At 41.0% G+C, this 18,790-nt stretch overlaps 1 protein-coding gene across 1 annotated transcript; it reads left to right on the top strand.

Moving 5' to 3' along the window:
* Positions 1 to 2,213: 2,213 nt before the first annotated feature.
* On the top strand, positions 2,214 to 18,345 carry LOC115902571 (p53 apoptosis effector related to PMP-22-like). Its single transcript, XM_030946185.1, has 3 exons — positions 2,214 to 2,574; positions 16,146 to 16,289; positions 16,544 to 18,345. The coding sequence occupies exons 1-3, from the start codon at positions 2,364 to 2,366 to the stop codon at positions 16,756 to 16,758; spliced, it is 570 nt and encodes a 189-aa protein (XP_030802045.1). The 5' UTR covers positions 2,214 to 2,363; the 3' UTR covers positions 16,759 to 18,345.
* The last annotated feature ends 445 nt before the right edge of the window (positions 18,346 to 18,790 follow it).

Genomic DNA, 18,790 nt, shown 5'->3' with positions numbered 1-18,790 from the left:
GTGCCTACCTGAAACATTGCTGAGCATTCTAAATTCAGAGAGGACCATTTTAGTCCTCAACAGACATTGGCTCTCAAATGCATGACAGCACCTGCCTTCATACTAGATTTCAGGTACAAAATTGCTTTAATTTGATTTGCCTATATCCTTATAAAGCTGTAATTTTGTGAAAGGTTGAAACTTGGCAAGAGACAAGATACAGGCAGCTGAGTAAAGGCTTGTCTACACTCTGCTGCCACATTCACAAGTATTTCTGAAGCCATCTTTTAAAAACCATTTAATATCCAAACCTGCGTTCTCTCAAACTTTTGGATTCTATTGTGTCCACTTCTACCTCAGCTGCGGTAACAGAAAGAATGTATATACAGACTTGGAAAACCTGTAGGTAGCAGCATAGCATACTAAGGTTGGGCTTCAAATGACACTGGCTTTAATTTAAAAATTGTATATTGCAGTGTTATAGAGCAGGTAAATTGTATTTTAAACATTAGGTTAATGATAAGTGAATTTGTGGATAGCACAAATGTGGGCTACAACGGAAGATACATTCTATTGAAAGGAAATGGTTGTTCCATAAAGTTTCCTTTACAACAACAACAACAACAACAAAAACAAAAACAAAAACAAAACAAAAAAAAAAAAAACCAAAAAAACAAACCAAACCCCCCACCCAAAAAAAGGTGAGATCATCCCTTATTTCCAACTCAAAACAGCAGCTAAGGTGTCTTCATAGTTGGCTGTAGCTTTCAGCAACATTCAAATTCAATGGTCAAAACAGTAAAAATGTCTCCTGCTGTCAGAGAAGCCTGTTGGATACCCCGGATGGACCTCTCACAGCCACAGGGATACTGGACTATCTGTGCCACAGGAAAGCTGCTGGCAGCATGCTTCAGCTGGCCAGAATGAGAGATAAGGAAGCCACGCCACTGCTAATCTACCAGCAGGCAAACAAAGTATCTGATGAGAGATAAGGCATGGTGTCAAATTTACATCTTCAAATCTAATTCTTTATGGAGTTACTACTTCTTCACTGTGCTGCAGCTCATTGCTGTGGATGTTCCAGTTTGGTTCAAGCTCAATACCTCTTCAGGCACAGTGTATCAGTGCAATGTAAATTATTAAATTCCTTTATTTAGGCCATTATTGATTTATGAGTATTAATTCAGAAAAGTGCTGTGCAGTTCACAAACAGTTCATAGCTGTCACATTGCACCATGACAGCTGCAATACAATAACAAATTTCTTTGAGTAAACAAGCTCAGTATCTGGATGCAGCCCTACCTGACAAAATCCACCATGGCAGCAAAGGATACTTCACATCCTCTGGGCTTAACTGTGTTTCACATAAACCAGCTTTGATCAAGGGCTGCAGCTGCTTCCAGATGTAAATGTAATTGGGCCCTACCAAAATACTAGGTAGTAGCACGTGTTAGTTCAAAGGGAGAGTGCAGGGAGCACAGCAATATCGCTTCTGAGCTGACAGACAGGAAGCTCTGCCCTGCACTTGCTGGGCGTCCTCCCAGGGCACAGAGAGGTGATGGCTCATCTCTGCCTTGCACTGCTAGCAGCTGCAGACAGGCTCTGACAGGCCCCAGGCAGCGCTTCTACAGCCAGATCCACACTCTGGGAGTGTTTGGGAGGCTCAGTCAAATCACAATTCAGCTTTTGTTCTCCCAGTAAGGTTATATCCAGATCATACTATAGTTTTCTTTTCCTCTGTACCTATGCTCCAGAAGGGGAAGAGCCAACAGTGACATTCTTTTATTGCCTTAGCTTTATAACAGCTATGGGAATTTCTTTAATACTCATAAATAAGGTAAATAATAAGGTATGATTTTATTTTTAAATGGAACCCTAGAAAGGCAGCTCACAGCCTCCAGGTGGCAAGTCTCAGAAACATCCACCATGTCGTGCAAACAGTTCCCTCTCGTCTCTGCTGTCTCCTGCCATAATGCAAATCCCTTCGAAGATGGAAAGGTGTAATCACAGCAGCTGGTGGGGATGTCAGGAAGGAAAGGGTTAAATGCTGAGGGTAAACATCTCCTGATTTGTAACCTAGTCAGCAGGGCAGAGAAGATCTCACAGATAAATCCAGCCTGGAAGCTTCTCCCCAGCTCAACTGGTTATTTCTCAGTGGCAGCTCTTACTCATCTGAATCTAGGTGGAGCTCCTTCCCTCCCTTCATCCCTCCCTCCCTCCCTCCCTCCCTCCCTCCCTCCCTCTCTGCTGTGTCTGTCCTGGCTGAAAAGCCTTTCCCCAACATCTGCACAGGCGTTCTCAGGTGCCGGCAGCGCCTTTCCAGGAGCTCAGCAAAGGCAGCCTGTGGCAGAGAGGCCTTGTCCTGCCAGCACCTGCCCCCCGCCATGGTGAAGTACGGCCTGGACTACACGCGCTGCAGATGGATCCTGCCCCTGCTCCTGGGCATCGGGGTCATCTTCGGCATCATCGCGCTGGCGGGCTGGGGCTGGCTGGAGTCGCAGACCTTGCCCTACGTGCTGCAAGCGTCGCTCTGGCAGATCTGCAGGAGGGGTGACCAGGGCGGGGCATGGAGCTGCGAGTCCCTCATGGGCTACGGTAAGCGCCGACAGGGGTGGCGGGGAGCAGGCTCCGAAGCAGAGGGTCACATTCCCCAGGTCACCTTCCCGCAGGTCTCCTAACTGCATCACCCAATACCTGGCATTTATATATGAAGCCACAGGCAATAGGGACTGTCACTGAGTACACCGAGGCTTTTGACTAACCGGGTGAAGAAATAAAATGGCCTCGCACCCCTGTGCAGAAAAGAACCTAGAGCATTACATAATACATAAAAACCCACGTGTGGTATGGTACGGTGCAAAAAATAATACAGGATTTTTTCCTCTCTCGGAAGAGTCTGGTAACCTCTTCTCACTAATCACTGCTTCCCAAAACTTAACGGCTACCGGTGATCAAACATCCAAACAACAAGTTGTGTGAGGAAGCCTGGCATTAGTGTGACAAGCAGGTCTGAGTGCCAGAAACAGGGAGGTAAAAATGTAAGATGGCAGCAAGATATTCCCAGGGAGTGTCAGGCTGCAGAATGCTGCCCTGAAACTGCTCCGGTAGGTGGGTCGTGTGAAAGAGTCTCCTTGTGATTATGAAAGAAATCTTTAAAAGATGAAAGGATTTCTTGTTCGTACTAAGTTTTGGTGAAGCATGCTATTAAACATGTTGACCTGGGTGCAATCTTCAGTTTGAAAAGACATAAACCACAAGTGTGGGAGAATAGCCCAAGAGAAGGGTCACTTTGGATGTGCTCTGTTCCTTTTTTATTTTTCCTCTTTTTTTTTCTTTCTGTATATTTGCTTTTGGCCATGGTTTGAAACAAGTAATAGTGAATGAAGGGCTGTTAGCTTGAACTGGAATAGAAGTTCAAGAGTTCTTAAAATTTTTGCTCATTCAAATTACAAGGAAGAACCTTTTCTCTAAGGGCTCAGAATCTCAGTTCTTCTTGTTAAAAATAAGAGTAAAAACACTTGCTGAAGCAATCTCAGGGATCATTTATTACAGCACTTCAGAATTGTTCCTGAAGGTTTATTGTATGTCATGAAACTCTACCTTCTATGCACAAAATTCAGCTGTAATGAGTTAATTGCAGCAGGCCTCTGTGAGTGTAGGGCTCCAGGCATGACCAGCTCCACTGAGCATCACCATCCAGCCCTGCTGTCAGGGCTCCAGCATCAGCTCTGTGGCTGGGTATAAATCAAACCAACAAATGGTCCTCTGCCACATGGCATGTGAGAGAAGGAGAAAGAGCATGATGCTTAGTAGAGGGCTCTCAGTCCTGAGTTTGCTCCTAAGTTTCCTGAAAAGCAAGCCCTCCTCTTGATCTCCAAGTCTCCAAGTTAGGCCCTGGAGAATGCTATGAATGCCAGCTTTAACTGGATAGGAAACACAGAGATGTTTCACCTTGCTTCTCTTGATAACAGAAGAGAAATTTCTCCTTAGTTCTGGGACCTACGTAGGTGTTTGGCATTTCACTTCCTTCTTTATCCTGCCTCACTCTGATAGCTTTAAATTCTGCAGCTGTATGCACAGTTTCCCCTGGAAATTGGACAGCATCTCCAGACAAATCAGGGAGGTCATCCTCTGTGTGGACTGTCCTGCAATGTCTGGGGTTACCATGAATCACATCCACAATAAGTCCAGCACTTTTTACACTAACATTTTGGACTTGGTACACACATGCAGGACATTATCCAGTGGGTACATTGGAGAATCCAGTGACTCTTCTGAAAGCATTAGAAATGCTGTTTGTGCCCTCATTAGGCATGCATCTCTCACCTGAACTCTTCAAGGTGATTAAATACCCAGGAAGCCTAAGCAAATCCTCAAAATCCTCCTAGACAAAGTTTCCTGGATATGTCTGGCACAATGGAGTCGCCTAGCCAGTGGGAGAATATGTGAAGGCTGTATGTAAACAAGGTATGCAAAGGCCAGGTAAGAATGGGTTACGCTGCTAGGCTTCTGCCTTTGCCAGATTATGCCATTAAAATGCAGACCTTGCCCTTCATGGGGGTGAGTTATCCCTGACCAAGAAGAGGACTGTACACCTGACTGTTAAGGTTGCAAACTCATGTCACTGTCCTGATCTTTTCCAGACCTTTCCCTTAGACCCCTTCTTGACAGAGGTCGGATGTGCTCAGATCCAATCCTGTTCTCTATTTTTCCGTGCTCAGTGATGCAGGGTTGGGATGTTTCTTTTGTGACTCCCACCTTTTCTCATGCAGGGCAGAGGTGGCTGATCCTGGTCTTGGATTCCACCCAAAAGACCAGGCCATGAGAGTATCTCATTTGTCAGCATCCAGGTCTTGTGTTGAGCCTGATTGTACCTGCATTAGTGATGAAATAGAGGCTTTTAGTCATTCTGGGATTAAATTTATCTACTGTCCTCCAGAAAGGTCATGGAAAACAAGCATTCAGCATCATGTTCTGTGGGATGTTTAACTTTGTGCCAAGCTAAACACAGTGCTGGTTAAACAAAGTGTAATTACACGCCTTCCTGAGCACAGAGACAAAGATGTGATGTAAACCTAAAGGACATAAATGTTTTACAGCATTCCCGAGATGAGATCTCTTTTCCCACCTCTGTTCCACAGTTTCCATCTTGTTTCTTCTGACCTTTACTCTCAGCTTCCCTGCCTAATCTGCCACTGGCTGGGTAGGTTCTGAAATTTGGCCCTCCTGCAGGGGTGGTTTCACTGGTAAACATTATATGTATGTGTACCCCAGCAGCTGCCAGCAAATATTGTCAACATGACTTGGACAGTGTAGTTATCTTAATCCACTACAGTCATCTTCATCCTATCATAATTAGATGTAATTGCAACATCCTTGCAAGTTGTTAATTATAATGTGCAAATTCAAATCAAATTCTGCACGTGCAATGTTTATAATTCCCCTTGAATCTCAGTTGTTTGGCTCAAGATATGTTTATACACTTGAAAGGCAAAAACCCAGTGTCACTGAGGTTGATTATATTGGAAGGGAAGAAGGTTGAATATTTCGCTGGCTGCATCAGTGCAGTTCAGAGGTTTTGATTTTTTTTTTTTTTTTGAAAAGGCAGTGGAGTAACTCCACTGGTGCACTGCTAAGAAAGCATCTGCTAACCCATGGTCTTTTGCAAAGTTGATGAGCTCTCTGGAAAGTGAGAATATGAAGAGTTTATACATTCTGTTATCTTCTCAAAGACTTCAACTCATCTGCTTTAAACATATGACACCCATGTAGACTTTATCAAAGACTGTTGCTTTTCAAGCACATTTAGTTCAAATAAATAGAACTTGATATGAAAAAATATCCAGTGCATTAGGACACTTACTCAAAATGCAGGGAATTAAGGATGAGGGACTGAGAGATTCATTGCTTTTGCTCTTCATTGTTCTTGCACTTGAAAAAACAAAGGGCTCAATCTGATGACATGCTTGAACACATACAAAGAGAGATTAAGACTTTTTGGATAGATAATGAGCAATATGGAATGTACCTCAGTGGGACATGGCTGAGCTTACAAAGAAAATGCCCAGGTTAAACCCCATCATGATGCTGGCACAGCACTCCTTTGTTTTTCTTATTCTTTGGCTGTATTACCTGTCTTGAACAAGGTGTGTCTTGCAGACCTGAGACATTTCTTCAGTATGTAATTTATTCCACTGCAGGCTTTGAAGATGTTTAAACATGTGTAGGTAAATACATAATAAAGATAAATAATGTGGGGGGAAAGAACTGATTTTATTCATCTGAATGTGATGCACAAAGGGTGAAAAACTTGTGACTACACTTGTCCCTTGTTATCTTCCATCCAGCCTTGCAGTTCTTCCATTTGCAAATGCTGCCATCAAAACAACTGTAATTTTAAAGTGTACATTGGCGAGATCATTTTATTTGCATAGTGCAAACAGAGATCTTGGGGAAAAAATCAGGAAAAGGCATTTCCATATGGCAAGTGAAATCCACATCTTCACTTATTTTCACATAGTAATATTATATTATATGTTTTTCCTGGGATGTGTGGAGGGGTTTGTGGCTGTGGAGATTAGTGGAGGAATGAATGATTTTGCCATCTGGAAGGGATCCCTTTGTGCAGCTTGTCTTGCAGGCAAATAATGGGCAACTGTGTTCTAGATATCCAGTTTTATTTTTGTCTATGAATATGAATGCAATACTGCAAGATAAGAAGGCTAGTATAGTATGATTATAATGAACAAAATCTACTTCAAATATGACAGCAGATAAGTATGGCTACAGGATAAGTGAAAGAAGGAAATGTTGCAAAAGTAATATCCTTTTGAGAAAAGAAGTATTCTGCATCCCCATTGATGAGTAGATTTTTCCCCCCATTTTGCCTGTACCAGGCTTTTGTTTCCAGGGAATATTTTACCACAGTGAAGCATCATTTATTATCCTGGAGGAAGAACAAAATGGAAATCACTTACTAAAAATACCCAAGTAGTGATACAACAGCAAGGTTACATGGTGTAGCTGGGGTCAGTTTCCAAAGTCTCTCTCTTAGTACTGCATCTAGCACTGGCCTTGCGCTGCTGGCCACACAGCTCTCCCTCTGGAAAATGATCTTCTCCATCAGAGCAGTGGCTCATTACACCCGGGGCACAGGACAGACCAGGCACCAAGTTTTGCCACTGCCACACCACCTGCATAAAACTGTTTTTCCTTCCTCCACATTCCCATCATATCTGACAGCCAGCCCCTAATCCCAACATGGGGAAACCCTTACTTGCCTCATGATAAAGCAAGCACCCTGAGCAGAGTGACATGGGGATATTTTCAGAGGGGCAGGATGGGATACAGCAGATGGAGGACAAACAAGATGTCACAGTGTCTCTCTGGCATCTGAGGGTGTCTGTACATCACAACAGAAATGAAGTAAACAAGTAACTGTGCTTTTGAAGTAGGGACCAGCTCACTGGGCCTTTATTGCAGATTTTTCCTGAAGTTAAGGTTCTGCACTTAACAGCTTTCAGAATTTGGTAACATCGAAGTAGTTTTGCAAAAGTGTCTTTGCAGCTGGGAAAGAGGCTGGGGAGGTTTCTGAGCAGATCAAGAAGCCTGTGGGAGAGCCCAGGATGGAGCCCAGCTCTGCTCTGTGCATGGCCTGGATTAAAGGGCAAACCTCGACTCCTTTGGCACAGGGTGAAATGAAAACAAAAGGTTGCTGCTGTTCCTGCTGTATTGTAGCATAAAATAGTTATATCTATATAAAGTGGTTGTCTGTAGCTTTAATTACAGTGTGTAGAGAAGCATATGATTTCCTAAGACATCATTTTCCTTAAAGTATAATGTTCCCTGGTATTAAGCAGGGAGAAATGAGATTACAAGATTAGTTACCGAATAATGTAGAATACTCAATAATTATTCAGAGTTTAGAATGAGAAAAAATACAGTTTTAAACATATAGCTAATGAAAAAATCACAACAGTGTTTGTAAGGAATGATGCAAGAAGGAAAGAAAACATTTGATTTTTCCCCAGCTTGTAGAAGACACTCCATTGTTTCTAAACAGGTATAAGAGAAGGGATCAAGGCCAGAGCATTTAATTACCATGGAAATTTTTATTCCTTATCTGCAATTTCTTGTGTGCTTTCCCTTGTAGTTTTAGAGTTTGTACTTTTATAATTTCTGTGGCAAATTGATTTAATCAGATTATTTTCTAAATAATAGTAATGCTCTTGAGCAATTAATGCTCCAGAGAGCAATTGCATGTGTAATCCCACTGTTTGTTATCCAGCCTCCCCTTAATAATTACGGTTAGATTATGTGGAAAAATAGCAGTCATGTGGAACATTCTCATCTGCCCATCAGGAGATACGAACTGCTGGTGCTGAAGATTTTGAGGAGATCCTCAACACTTTGCATTTTCAGGCCCTGAAGTCCTGAAGAGAGGATTCTAGTCACTTACATAGGAGACATCTCTGCTGACAGCATGTGGAAACTTGTGGCCAAACTCTCAGTCCTCTTCACCTCATCTGTTCCTCTAGTTTATTGAGGTAGTCTAATACAGTATTTCCATAACAACATCTCCATAGTGTGAACAGTGATAAGGGCTGCAAGATGCATTTCATATTCCAGTGTAGGTTTAAACATATTACTTAAGTGAGAAGGTGTTAAACAGCAAAAGAAACAAAACTATTAGAACATTCTTTCACATTTCTGTATCACTTTTTACTGGCAGCTTGTGCTGTTCTGAGACACCTCAAACACACTGATTCAGTGAGCATTGTAATGCCATGTTTCTTCTTCATCGAGTACCATTACAAAATAACTCATTGCTCAAAAATTCCCAGGAACTCAAAGTAGCTTGTGGAGTGCTGACACTAGCCTGTGTTCCAGAGGTATCTGGCTTCCTTCTGCTAGTACTAAATAACACTTCAGTCCTGCTGAATTACTAATCTGAAACTGAGTACATTTAATGTCGCCTACTGCGCTGACATATGCATGCTGTGCCCAAATCAGGCTCCAGAAAAATAGGAAGTCTCTGTGCAGTTCATTTAACAACCTCATCAGCAGAAAGCAGAAAAGGACCAAGATTTTCAGGATGCATTGTAAAAGCCAATTCATTAACAAGAAGAGTAAATAAATTCAATATATTTTTATGAGTACAAAGCATGACTTCTGCTTATATTCTGAGGGCTTTATTTTGCAAATAGTAAAATTTTGCTTCTATCAGAAAATCAGATCCAGGTTCACAACTACGGTCTGCTAGTGGGAAATTCCCTAGTGCAAAAGGTGATTTTCATCAAGGTTTCAGAACAAAGTTTGCTCACAGCATGAAAACTGCAGATCAAGAGTGACAACAATTCTTGGTTCATATGGAAATAAGATGTAAATTCAGTGTTCATTAGTCTCAAATGACTTTGGGAATATAAAACTTAAAAAGAACTTTTTTTTAAAAGGTTCCACTCTACTGTTTTGATTAAAAGTCCTAGTTCATAGCCTGTATTATCATGGAAATCGATGCTGTTTAATTCACATTAAATATTTCAACCCACTCAGGGGTAATTAGGGAGCAGGTACATCTTGCTATTCTCATTAACTGAGCTTATGTAAATGAACCGATTAATCAATACTTTACCTATTTTATTTACCTGACCCTCCCAAACCCCATGTACACATCCAAGTATAAGTAATCCTGCTTTAATTTAAAATAAATAGGAAAAAGAAATAGGAGGAAAAAAATGTTATAGCAATAAAGTGTACGAGGCTGAGCTTTAATCCTGAGATTTTCCCAGTGTGTGCAACTGCTTCTGAAGAGAATGTGAGATAGGGGTACTCGCTGACTCTCTTGTGAGCAAACCTTTAATTCTGAGGCACTGTGTGTGCATTATACTTAATATCTAACTTACTCTCTTGGTCCTCCCTTTGATGATGGCTCTAGCCCTTCTGCCCCTTCTGCTTTCCCAGCACTAAGCAAGCATCAGGGAGCAGCCCTCATTAATGCAGAATTTGCAGAAGCCAGCTTCTAAGTCAAGCCTGTACACGTCTGAGCTTATGATGAGATGAATTTGAGCCACTCCCTCAAGATGCAACTGCTCCTCCCCTCAAATTCAACTCAGAATCACTTTTAAGTTTAATTGCTTGCCTCAGTAAGAAAGGAGGGTTTCAGATTACATAAAGGTTTTGCCTGTGTTTGTTTGTGGGTGAAGTCAGGGGTGAGGAATTAATAGATTTTTCCTTTAAAGGAGTTAAAGCCCAGCAAGCTACACTGAGCTATCATTTTAGCATACAGCTATGGCCAAAACACTGCCTTCTGCTAATGTATACTATGTTTTATTGATAGAAGAACTACTCATAAAGGTTCTTTTCCTTAATGTTGTCATCTAAAATCATTATTATGGGGTAATTGTCCTAGTGTCCTAATCCTTTCTCATTTTTATGGGACCTGTTACTAATCCTTGAGAAACTTTGGCCGTGACATTATCCTAATGTGAACCAAAATAGGTCATTCTCTGTTTTCATGCTTGTCTTTTAAATAGTGGCAAGATAAAAGCTGGTTCTGGCTTACACAAAAATGACTTTCATGAGATAATACTCTGTTATTAAATGAGAAATCCATATTAACAGCCGATTAATTCTAATAAAGTAATTCTAGGGGGAAAAGAACCAATTTACCAAAGAGGATGTCATACAGAAAGACTAAAAATGCTGTATTCCATTGCAAAAGATATAAATTTCAACCAAAAAAATCCTCCAGTATTGACTACCCATATGAAAGATATACAGAGAATGAAGTTCTCTGAATGAAGATCCAGATGCAATGAAGACAGAAATTCAGAAAATAGTACATATGTAATCATACCTTTGATATTATTTTCCTCCTTTTATTCTGTTCATAAATTATCCATGAGTAATATGTGATCTTCTTCTCAGTTGTACAAACTTCCTTTGAAATAATTTTCAGTCAATGGCTTTCAGTCTGCACATGCAGTTTATTCAAAGGAAGTTGCTTTTGATGGTTTCTGATTTATCTTGGCTGTATACAAACACATGCACACTGGTATTTCAATGCCAGCTCACGTGATCAGCAAACAATTGCAGAGATTATAGCATGCATTTGTTTCCAGAAAGAGCACAGAAATTCCCCACAGCTGGCAGTGTTACAGAGTCAGTATTTCCAGAAGATGGGATTTTGCACTGTGTCCTGTTGCACAGGTAACACAGGAAATCCAGAGTTCTGATGATAGTGGCATGCATGTACACCAGCAGCTTTGGCTGGTAGAGATGTTAATGGGTTAATGGGTTTGATGGACCACCTTAAGAGTCATGCTAAGGGAACACGAGTTCTGCTGCAAACATGTGCTCTTTCACATGGAAACTTTCTTGAGGAGAACCAGCCAAAGGGAAATGGGTAGAACCTGGCCAGAGCAGTTCCTTTTCAAAGTGAAGCATGTGCTCTGCAGTGCTCACCACACCCTGACAAAGAACGCCAGGTTGAGAAACTCAAGTGAGTTCAGCTTTGTTTCCAAAATAATGCTCTTTCCCTTTAATCAGAGAGATGTTAAACAGGTTGAGCTCTGCAAACTCAGCCGAGAAATATCCTCCTTACGTACAACACTGAGATGAATCGCTACCACTGCAGATTTTTGTCCTCCTAAAGTTGCTTTGCAAGACTGCAGCTAGAACTACAGGGTTTATGTTTCTTTCCCTCAGTGTTATGAAGGATAACAGAGCAAAATGTCTGTTACATTTTCTTTCACCCCTCCCTGATTCTTGTGAATTAAACCTACCCTTCCTCAAATCGCTGCACAATTCACTGCAGTCAGCAAGAACCTCTAGATAATTGTTGGTGTCTGTGAGCTGACAATAAATACTTGTTTTTCTTTCCAATGCTAGTTGTGTATTTAGCTTCCAGCCAAGAGGAAAATTTGGAGAAGTATGTTTTTATTGATCATACAAGGAGTGGTACTTCTGAACTCTCTGGGGTTGCTTTCAGAAAATGTCACCCAAGGAGAGACTCAGCAGTTTATGTGGTGTGGGAGTACCAGAAGAAAAACATGGGAATGTTATTGTGAGTGTTTTCCCATGTTTTGAAACACATACACCAGGAACTTAGGCATTTGTATTTGTCATGGAGGAAGTAAAGGTTATATGCTATTTTCAAGACACAACAGCCCTTTTTTTGAAGGTACCATTTGGAGCATGAAGATGACAGGCTAAGGAAATACAAGGTTTGGTGGTTCAAAGTTTTGGCTCAACTGACTGCTGAGCAAGAAAGTTTGTTTCTTTTTGTGTGAAGCACCGACAGTGTTTACACTTTCATAAACTGTAGAATGTGTGAGGGAGTAAAATCAGGAAGGCAGGAAACTGGAGATATTCTTAATCCTGGATGTCTAATTAAGTCCATCAGCTTCCCTATGGCTGCAGCCAGATATAGGATAATCAAAATGTGTTTATATGGTGCAATACAAGAGGTAGTCATGCTGCCTCCAAACTGAGTTAGCTTTAATAGGAGAGTAATGAATCTGTGTTATTATTGAATTCTGTCTCAGCTAATTATGTAGCTCATAAGATATCATGAGCTCTGTCCTGGCATGGAGGGCTCTTTCTGGTCTCTAAATTAGCTCAGGGGTCTTCTCACAAAGCAGGGAGTTGTAGAAGTCAGGCACTTATTTCCATTTTCCAGTGGTCACATGTTACTGTATCCACTTTGGACAGCCCAGACTCTCACAAATAACTTCACTTTGGACAGCCCAGATTCCAACAAATCACTGCTGAGTGACATACAAAGCTCTGTTATCACAAGCACTGTCCTCACTCGCTTGAGATAGGTATGAGAACATGGGTTCCTCTTGCCTGTTTGGGATAGAAATGTCTTGTTTAAGACCAAATTGCTCAGAAAATTGCCAGTTAGAAGGAGTTTTGAAGAGTAGCTGGTGTGTAGCTGCCCACAAACCCTTTCAGAGTGTTCACTGGTGTTCTTTCAGCTGATGGAGGAACTGAAAAAGGGAAAAATGGGACTGGCACCAAAGTGTTACAGGATGCTGCTGGTATTCAAGGACACTTTTGTATAAACACGTTTCTTTTCTCACAAGCGCATTTTAACTCTTAAACAGCCAAAAATCATCACCATTTTGGGGCTGAGAAAGTAGATCTCAAAAACTACTGAATATTTTTACAAAGTCCGTTTGATATCCTGTAACCTGCTGCTCCCTCTGTTTCAATTTTTGATTTGGTGACAGGTAGACTGGGCCCTTTCTGCTTTTAACTGCCCTCATTTTACAGCCAAGAATACACTGAATTGGTGTTGCACCTGAGTGCAAAGAATCTGAGGATTCTTTGGCCTGGAGTTCATATTTTTAAGAAAAAGCTTTGCAGATAGAACAATTTATTTATATTTTTACTCAGTGTTCGAGATAAAACCCCTCACAACGTTGGAAGATAAGAAAATATTTGGGACTAAATTAGCCACTTGCTTATCAGTGTGTTTTGACCAGTTTAATTCTTCTAATTCTGACATTTTTAAGGAATTTTAAGTCTTAGTTCTGTTTGTAAAGAACTAAGCTACTCTAGTACTCTTGGCTGGCACAAGATAAAATAAGGCTCTGAAATACAGAAACAGTTGCAATTATTGCTGCACAAAGCATTTGTTACCTTTTACTGAAGAAAGGTAAGATGTTTACACACCATGGTCTTAAGAGTACTGATAGCTGCTGCTTTTTGCAAAGGGCAGATGAACTTAGAATCCTTTTCTTCAAAAAAACCCAGTAGAGACTCACTCTTCATGCACTCTCCTGTCTTGGAACTGTGTGATGTTTTTCTTCCAACATTGAGGGTTTTTTTTTTTCCTTTTGTAGAACTGGGAGCCAGTTGGCTGTCAGTTCTACAAAAATTGGCTGTCAGGTGATTGAGCAATGCCTCCAAATGGTGTAAGCATCCTGCAACAAGCAAGTCTCTTCTTGCCACATGGGCAGTGCCCAGCGGGCTGGGCGTGCGCCCAATCTGCTTCCACACAGTCACAGCATTTGGAACACTACTTCAGGAAAAACACCTGGCTGAGCCTGGCGGGGGAGGGATCTGCTGGCATGGGCAAGGTGCCACCCCACATGTCTGCAGCCACCAGGCACAGCTCCCTGAGCCCCCAGCCCAGGTGCTGCTCCCACCCCAGGGCTTAGTGCTCTACCGTCAGCTGCTCTTGGGAAGCAGAGCTGAGCTTTGGCAGACGGGGAGGTGGAACTCCCAGGACTCCCTGGTGTCTCAGAACTTGCTGGGCAGGCAGCTGTGCTCTGAGTCTGCTCCTTTGCCTGGACCACAAGCAATTGTGCAACTAAGAAGTTCTAGATGTTCTTGTAATTTCACGTTTCTACCAGAAGTATCCAGAACTCTTGTATCCAAGAGCAGTGAGGTCACCATTGCTGAGAAAAATCTCTTATGGCCAGGTGCCCCTTTCTTGCTGTTTTAAAGGGGTAACAAAGAGACTAGGAATAGGAACACCTTCAATGGGGTATATTGAGCAGTGTAAGAAATTCCTCTCCTCTACTGTTTCTTCTGATACTCTGCCTGAGGTGCTGTCCTCCCTCTTGCGTCTCCACACTGCACACTCTACCTCTGAGTCCCCTGTAAACTCCTAGAGAGAAGAGTTTGAGCTAAAACAGTGGGCTAGAAAATGAGACGTAAGAACACAATTGCTGTCCCTTTCAGTCTTCTCAGGCAGCTGCCTGTTTACTGGGAAGAACGACCCAGTTGAAAAGCCCTACAAGCACACAGAAACTTTGTGGAATAAGAAAGAGAATGGAGATGAAATAAAACTGAAGATGTAGTGCAATAGCTAGAACGCAGTAAGAATCATAAAGCAGGGAGAATGTTGAAAAGCAAACAAATGGGAAATTGGTTTTGACGGGCTGAGGGGTAGAAAAGGATAGCTGGAAAATCCTGATCCGTTTTTCTTGCCTAATAGTAGTGGTGGTGTGAGCCCTGGGGAAAGACAGGTTGAACACCAAGCTTTCGCTCACTGGGGACAGGTCGGTTGCTTTCATGCTTACCTGACTCTGGTCAAGGGAAAGGCAGGACACTTTGCATTTTATTACTTCAATGCTTAAAGCAAACAAATTGATAGGTTACTTACTCAGTTTCAGAGGGAACTTTTACTGAACAGCATGCACTGCAGTTAAGTTGAGTTGTAATTATTGTCAGGGTTGTTTGGGCTGTGATAATTTTTTGGCACTGCTGATGCATATATTTGGTTAGAAGCCAACACTTGACAAAGACATAGTGGCTTCGATGAGGGGATGAAATCTGTAGATGCCTAGCAGACTTTAACTGCTTACTCAATTTAATGCATAATTTAAAATGCGTCAAAGTGGTTTTTTTACACCCAGACAATTTGATCTCTTTGAGCAGTAGTTGCTCCTCAAGTCTTGAAATATTAAATAAATATTATTTTTCCAGTTGTATTATGTTAGTGCAATATGCTTTGCTTTAACGTGTTATAACATAAAAATTTATAATTTGAAAATGAAAGAATTAATATCCGGAATAAGCTTTTTGAATTGAAATGGTTCTAAATTTGGACCAAAATCAGAGATCCAATTTCCCTACAAAACAAATTCCAAATCCTTAGCTCCATTTAGGACACAGAGCTAAACTAAGGCTGAAAGACAGAAATCACTGAATTTTGACATTTATGGGTTATTTTCATACCTTTAAGTTTGCCAGATCGGTTGTGCTTTTATAAACACTTTGTTTAGAAGGAAGATTTTATTAGTTCCAGGGACAGTTTAATTCTCCTTGTCTGTGAAAAAGGAAGCTGGTTTTATGGCATCTGCTGAGGTAATATTTGCTATTGAAGGACAGTGTCCAGTTTTACACCTTTAAAGCCATTTCTCTCTTAATTCTTAGTTGTTTAAACTAAACAGTAAGCTTGCATCCAAACCTCCATTTCATTCTGCAGGAGAAGACCAATCTGGAATTTTATGCATTCTGCACTTAGCGCATGATTTCTTGTAGAACTGAAATGCACACCTATAAGAAGAGAGAAAGCTCCCATGCTTTTTTTCTTGGGAGATGATCCTCTTTTCACAGGTTTTAAAATTAACTCTTACTTACTAACCAGAGAAAACAAGCCTTTGTTTTTGTTTTTGTTCCTTTCTAATATATCTTCCTTTTGATTTCAGCCTGGGGAAGAGCTGCTGCTGCCACATACCTGGTTGGCTTTCTACTTCTAGTCATCTGTTTTGCACTGGCCATCATAGCTTTTGCCATCGACACACTTCGGTTCAACTTCATCCGTGGGATCGGAGGCTTGCTTTTCGTGGCTGGTAAGGCAGCATGTGGGGTCAAGTTTAGCTTGTGCAGATATATCCATTCCAGAACTGATATTTTCCTCAGCTGATTAGATACCCAAGTCTCTGCCTGTGTGCAATTGAGCTCTCTATGAAAAATCAAAGTCTCTCATGGCACTGGATTGATTTTCAGATCCTTCAAAACTTGGATGGGTTTAGCTACAGGGATTATGGAGGATGGCAGTGGTGCTGGGTGTTAAACATTTTTTTGTTTTCTCCTGTTTCTTCAGCTGTGTTCTCCATCATGGGCCTGGTCATTTACCCAGTAAAGTTCTCATCTGAAATTGAGATGACAGGAATCAATATGTTCAGCTGGGCCTATGGCTTTGGCTGGACCACCGCCATTATGGAAATATGCTTGGGATTCTTCTTCTGCTGCCTTCCTAACTATGAAGATCAGATCCTGGGTAATGTCAAGCCCACATATTTTTACTCTTCCCCATAAGCACCAGGAAAAATGTGTTCATATTCCAGAGATACCTGACAGACTAGCTACGTTTTTCAGAATATTGTCATCAGATGTTAGTAGAAAAGGCTGGAAACTTTTCTAATGTGTGTAGAAATATGGCACTGGCATCTGCAGTAAAGTTATCTACTCTATTTTGGACCTTCAGATCTGATGTGAGTTGATCACATAAAGCACAAATGTTAAAACCCCTTGGTTTTCCTCATTCATTTCCATGAGTAGAGTTTATGTGGATTCCATTGCATTTTAAATACGTTCACAATTGTAATTAAATAAAAAGAACTTATTAAACTGGCAATAAGTAAAACAATGTCTATCTTCCTCCTGAAGGAAAAAAACTCAGAAAAATCCCATTTTGTATCATCTTCAACCTGAAGATTTTGTACAATTTTCAAAGAATCAAATACATTTACCCACTGACTGCCAAAGTAGTAAATTAGTCAGCCAGCACTTCACAGCTTTGCTTCTATTTTTCATTAATTCACTTAAGCCAGAGATAAGGACAGAGTAAAGAAGGGATCAAAGCTCCCTACCAGAGCCAGCATCTTGACTTTTCCTCATTCATGTGGAATATATTTATTTCTAAATATTTGCAAGAGTAAGCAAGGAACACCAGTAAAGCCTTAAGAATCCTGGTGTGCCATTGCTGGTGCCAGTACAGAGTGGGCAGAGGCAGAAGGGATTTCAAGCCACCCCTGCAACCTGCAGACCTGGTTTGATAAAGCTCCTGGTGTGGCTTTCTTCTTGGGTGTCTTGAAATTTTTTTTCGGCTGTATCAAAACCTATGATTTTAAAATGCTCCGCTATACTGGCCCAACTTTTTTATCTAGTCTAGAAAGGTCAGGTATGATGTCCCTGCACCTCAGGAGTTGAGCTGGAGCAGTGTGAGTGTAAGTATCATACAGTTGCTAAAAGGCTCCTTTTTTGTTGATGTGCTGTTCTTAAATATTTTAAAAGTGGAAAGTGTATACATTCATATGTAACTGTAAAATGCATAAATATCCCTTACCAACTCATACTAAAGCTCTCACAGAGAAAATCACATCATAAAGCATCTTCCAGCATCCTATGCTCCACAGTGCCTCAAGCCTCAATATACTGCAAACAATGAAGTATACTCAAGACTCTGCTGGTTTCTGCCTTGTTAAACCTAACTTTATAACATTCAATACATTCTCTTAAGTGAAAAAAAGGATAATAATGTGATGTGGAAAAGGAGTCTCATCTAGATCCTTAACCACTGAGGTTTATTATTGTAACACATCTGCAATTTTGTAATTTTGTGTACTATGAAAAGCCCTGCCAAGTGTTCTTTGTTTCAACAAATTAGAGGTAGAAAATTTTTCAGTTAAAACTTTTCGGTAGCTAAAATTAATAAAGACACAGGGCTTCACCTGGGTTGTTTGGAGTTTTTTGTTTGGTTGTTTGGTTGATTGGCTGGGTTTTTCTAAGCAGTTAACTCCATTCACTTTTATGGAGTGTCTCCTAATCTTGATCAATGAGATTGAGAGATGGGTAGAGCATAAACAATGGGAGAATGTATGTAACAATGCATAATTAGGCAAGAACATGTAAATACTCTTAAAAAATATTTCCTAGCTGGAAGAAAATCAAAGTGAAATACAGTTGAGAACACAATTAGTATAAAATGACTTGTAATTCTTCGTGTAATATTATCCATTCAGGAGAAAAAACTTATCATAAATATTTTCATCATGCTTATTACACCTAATAAAAGATGGTATCTATGTATTATTTCAAAAATTAGTCTTAACTTTTGTTTTCTACTGAGAGTGGGGAACTGTGAAAGCCCTCAAAGCCTCCTCTTCTCAAGCACCCCCTGGGAGTACCTGAGCGTGCTGGCTGAAATTTGACATCCAGCACCACAACTACAGCTTGTGTTATTCTTCAGTCCTATGCTGGCTGTCTCCCAAGGCCTTGTTCACAAGCACATGAGAACAGTGGACACCTGTGGACTGCCCTATTTGCTTATGGGCTCATGGAGCTGAGT

Source organism: Camarhynchus parvulus, chromosome 3 (genome assembly GCF_901933205.1).
Source record: "Camarhynchus parvulus chromosome 3, STF_HiC, whole genome shotgun sequence".
Taxonomy (NCBI): domain Eukaryota; kingdom Metazoa; phylum Chordata; class Aves; order Passeriformes; family Thraupidae; genus Camarhynchus; species Camarhynchus parvulus.
The sequence above is the reverse complement of the archived record's forward strand: the minus strand, read 5'-3'. Positions and strand labels throughout refer to the sequence as shown.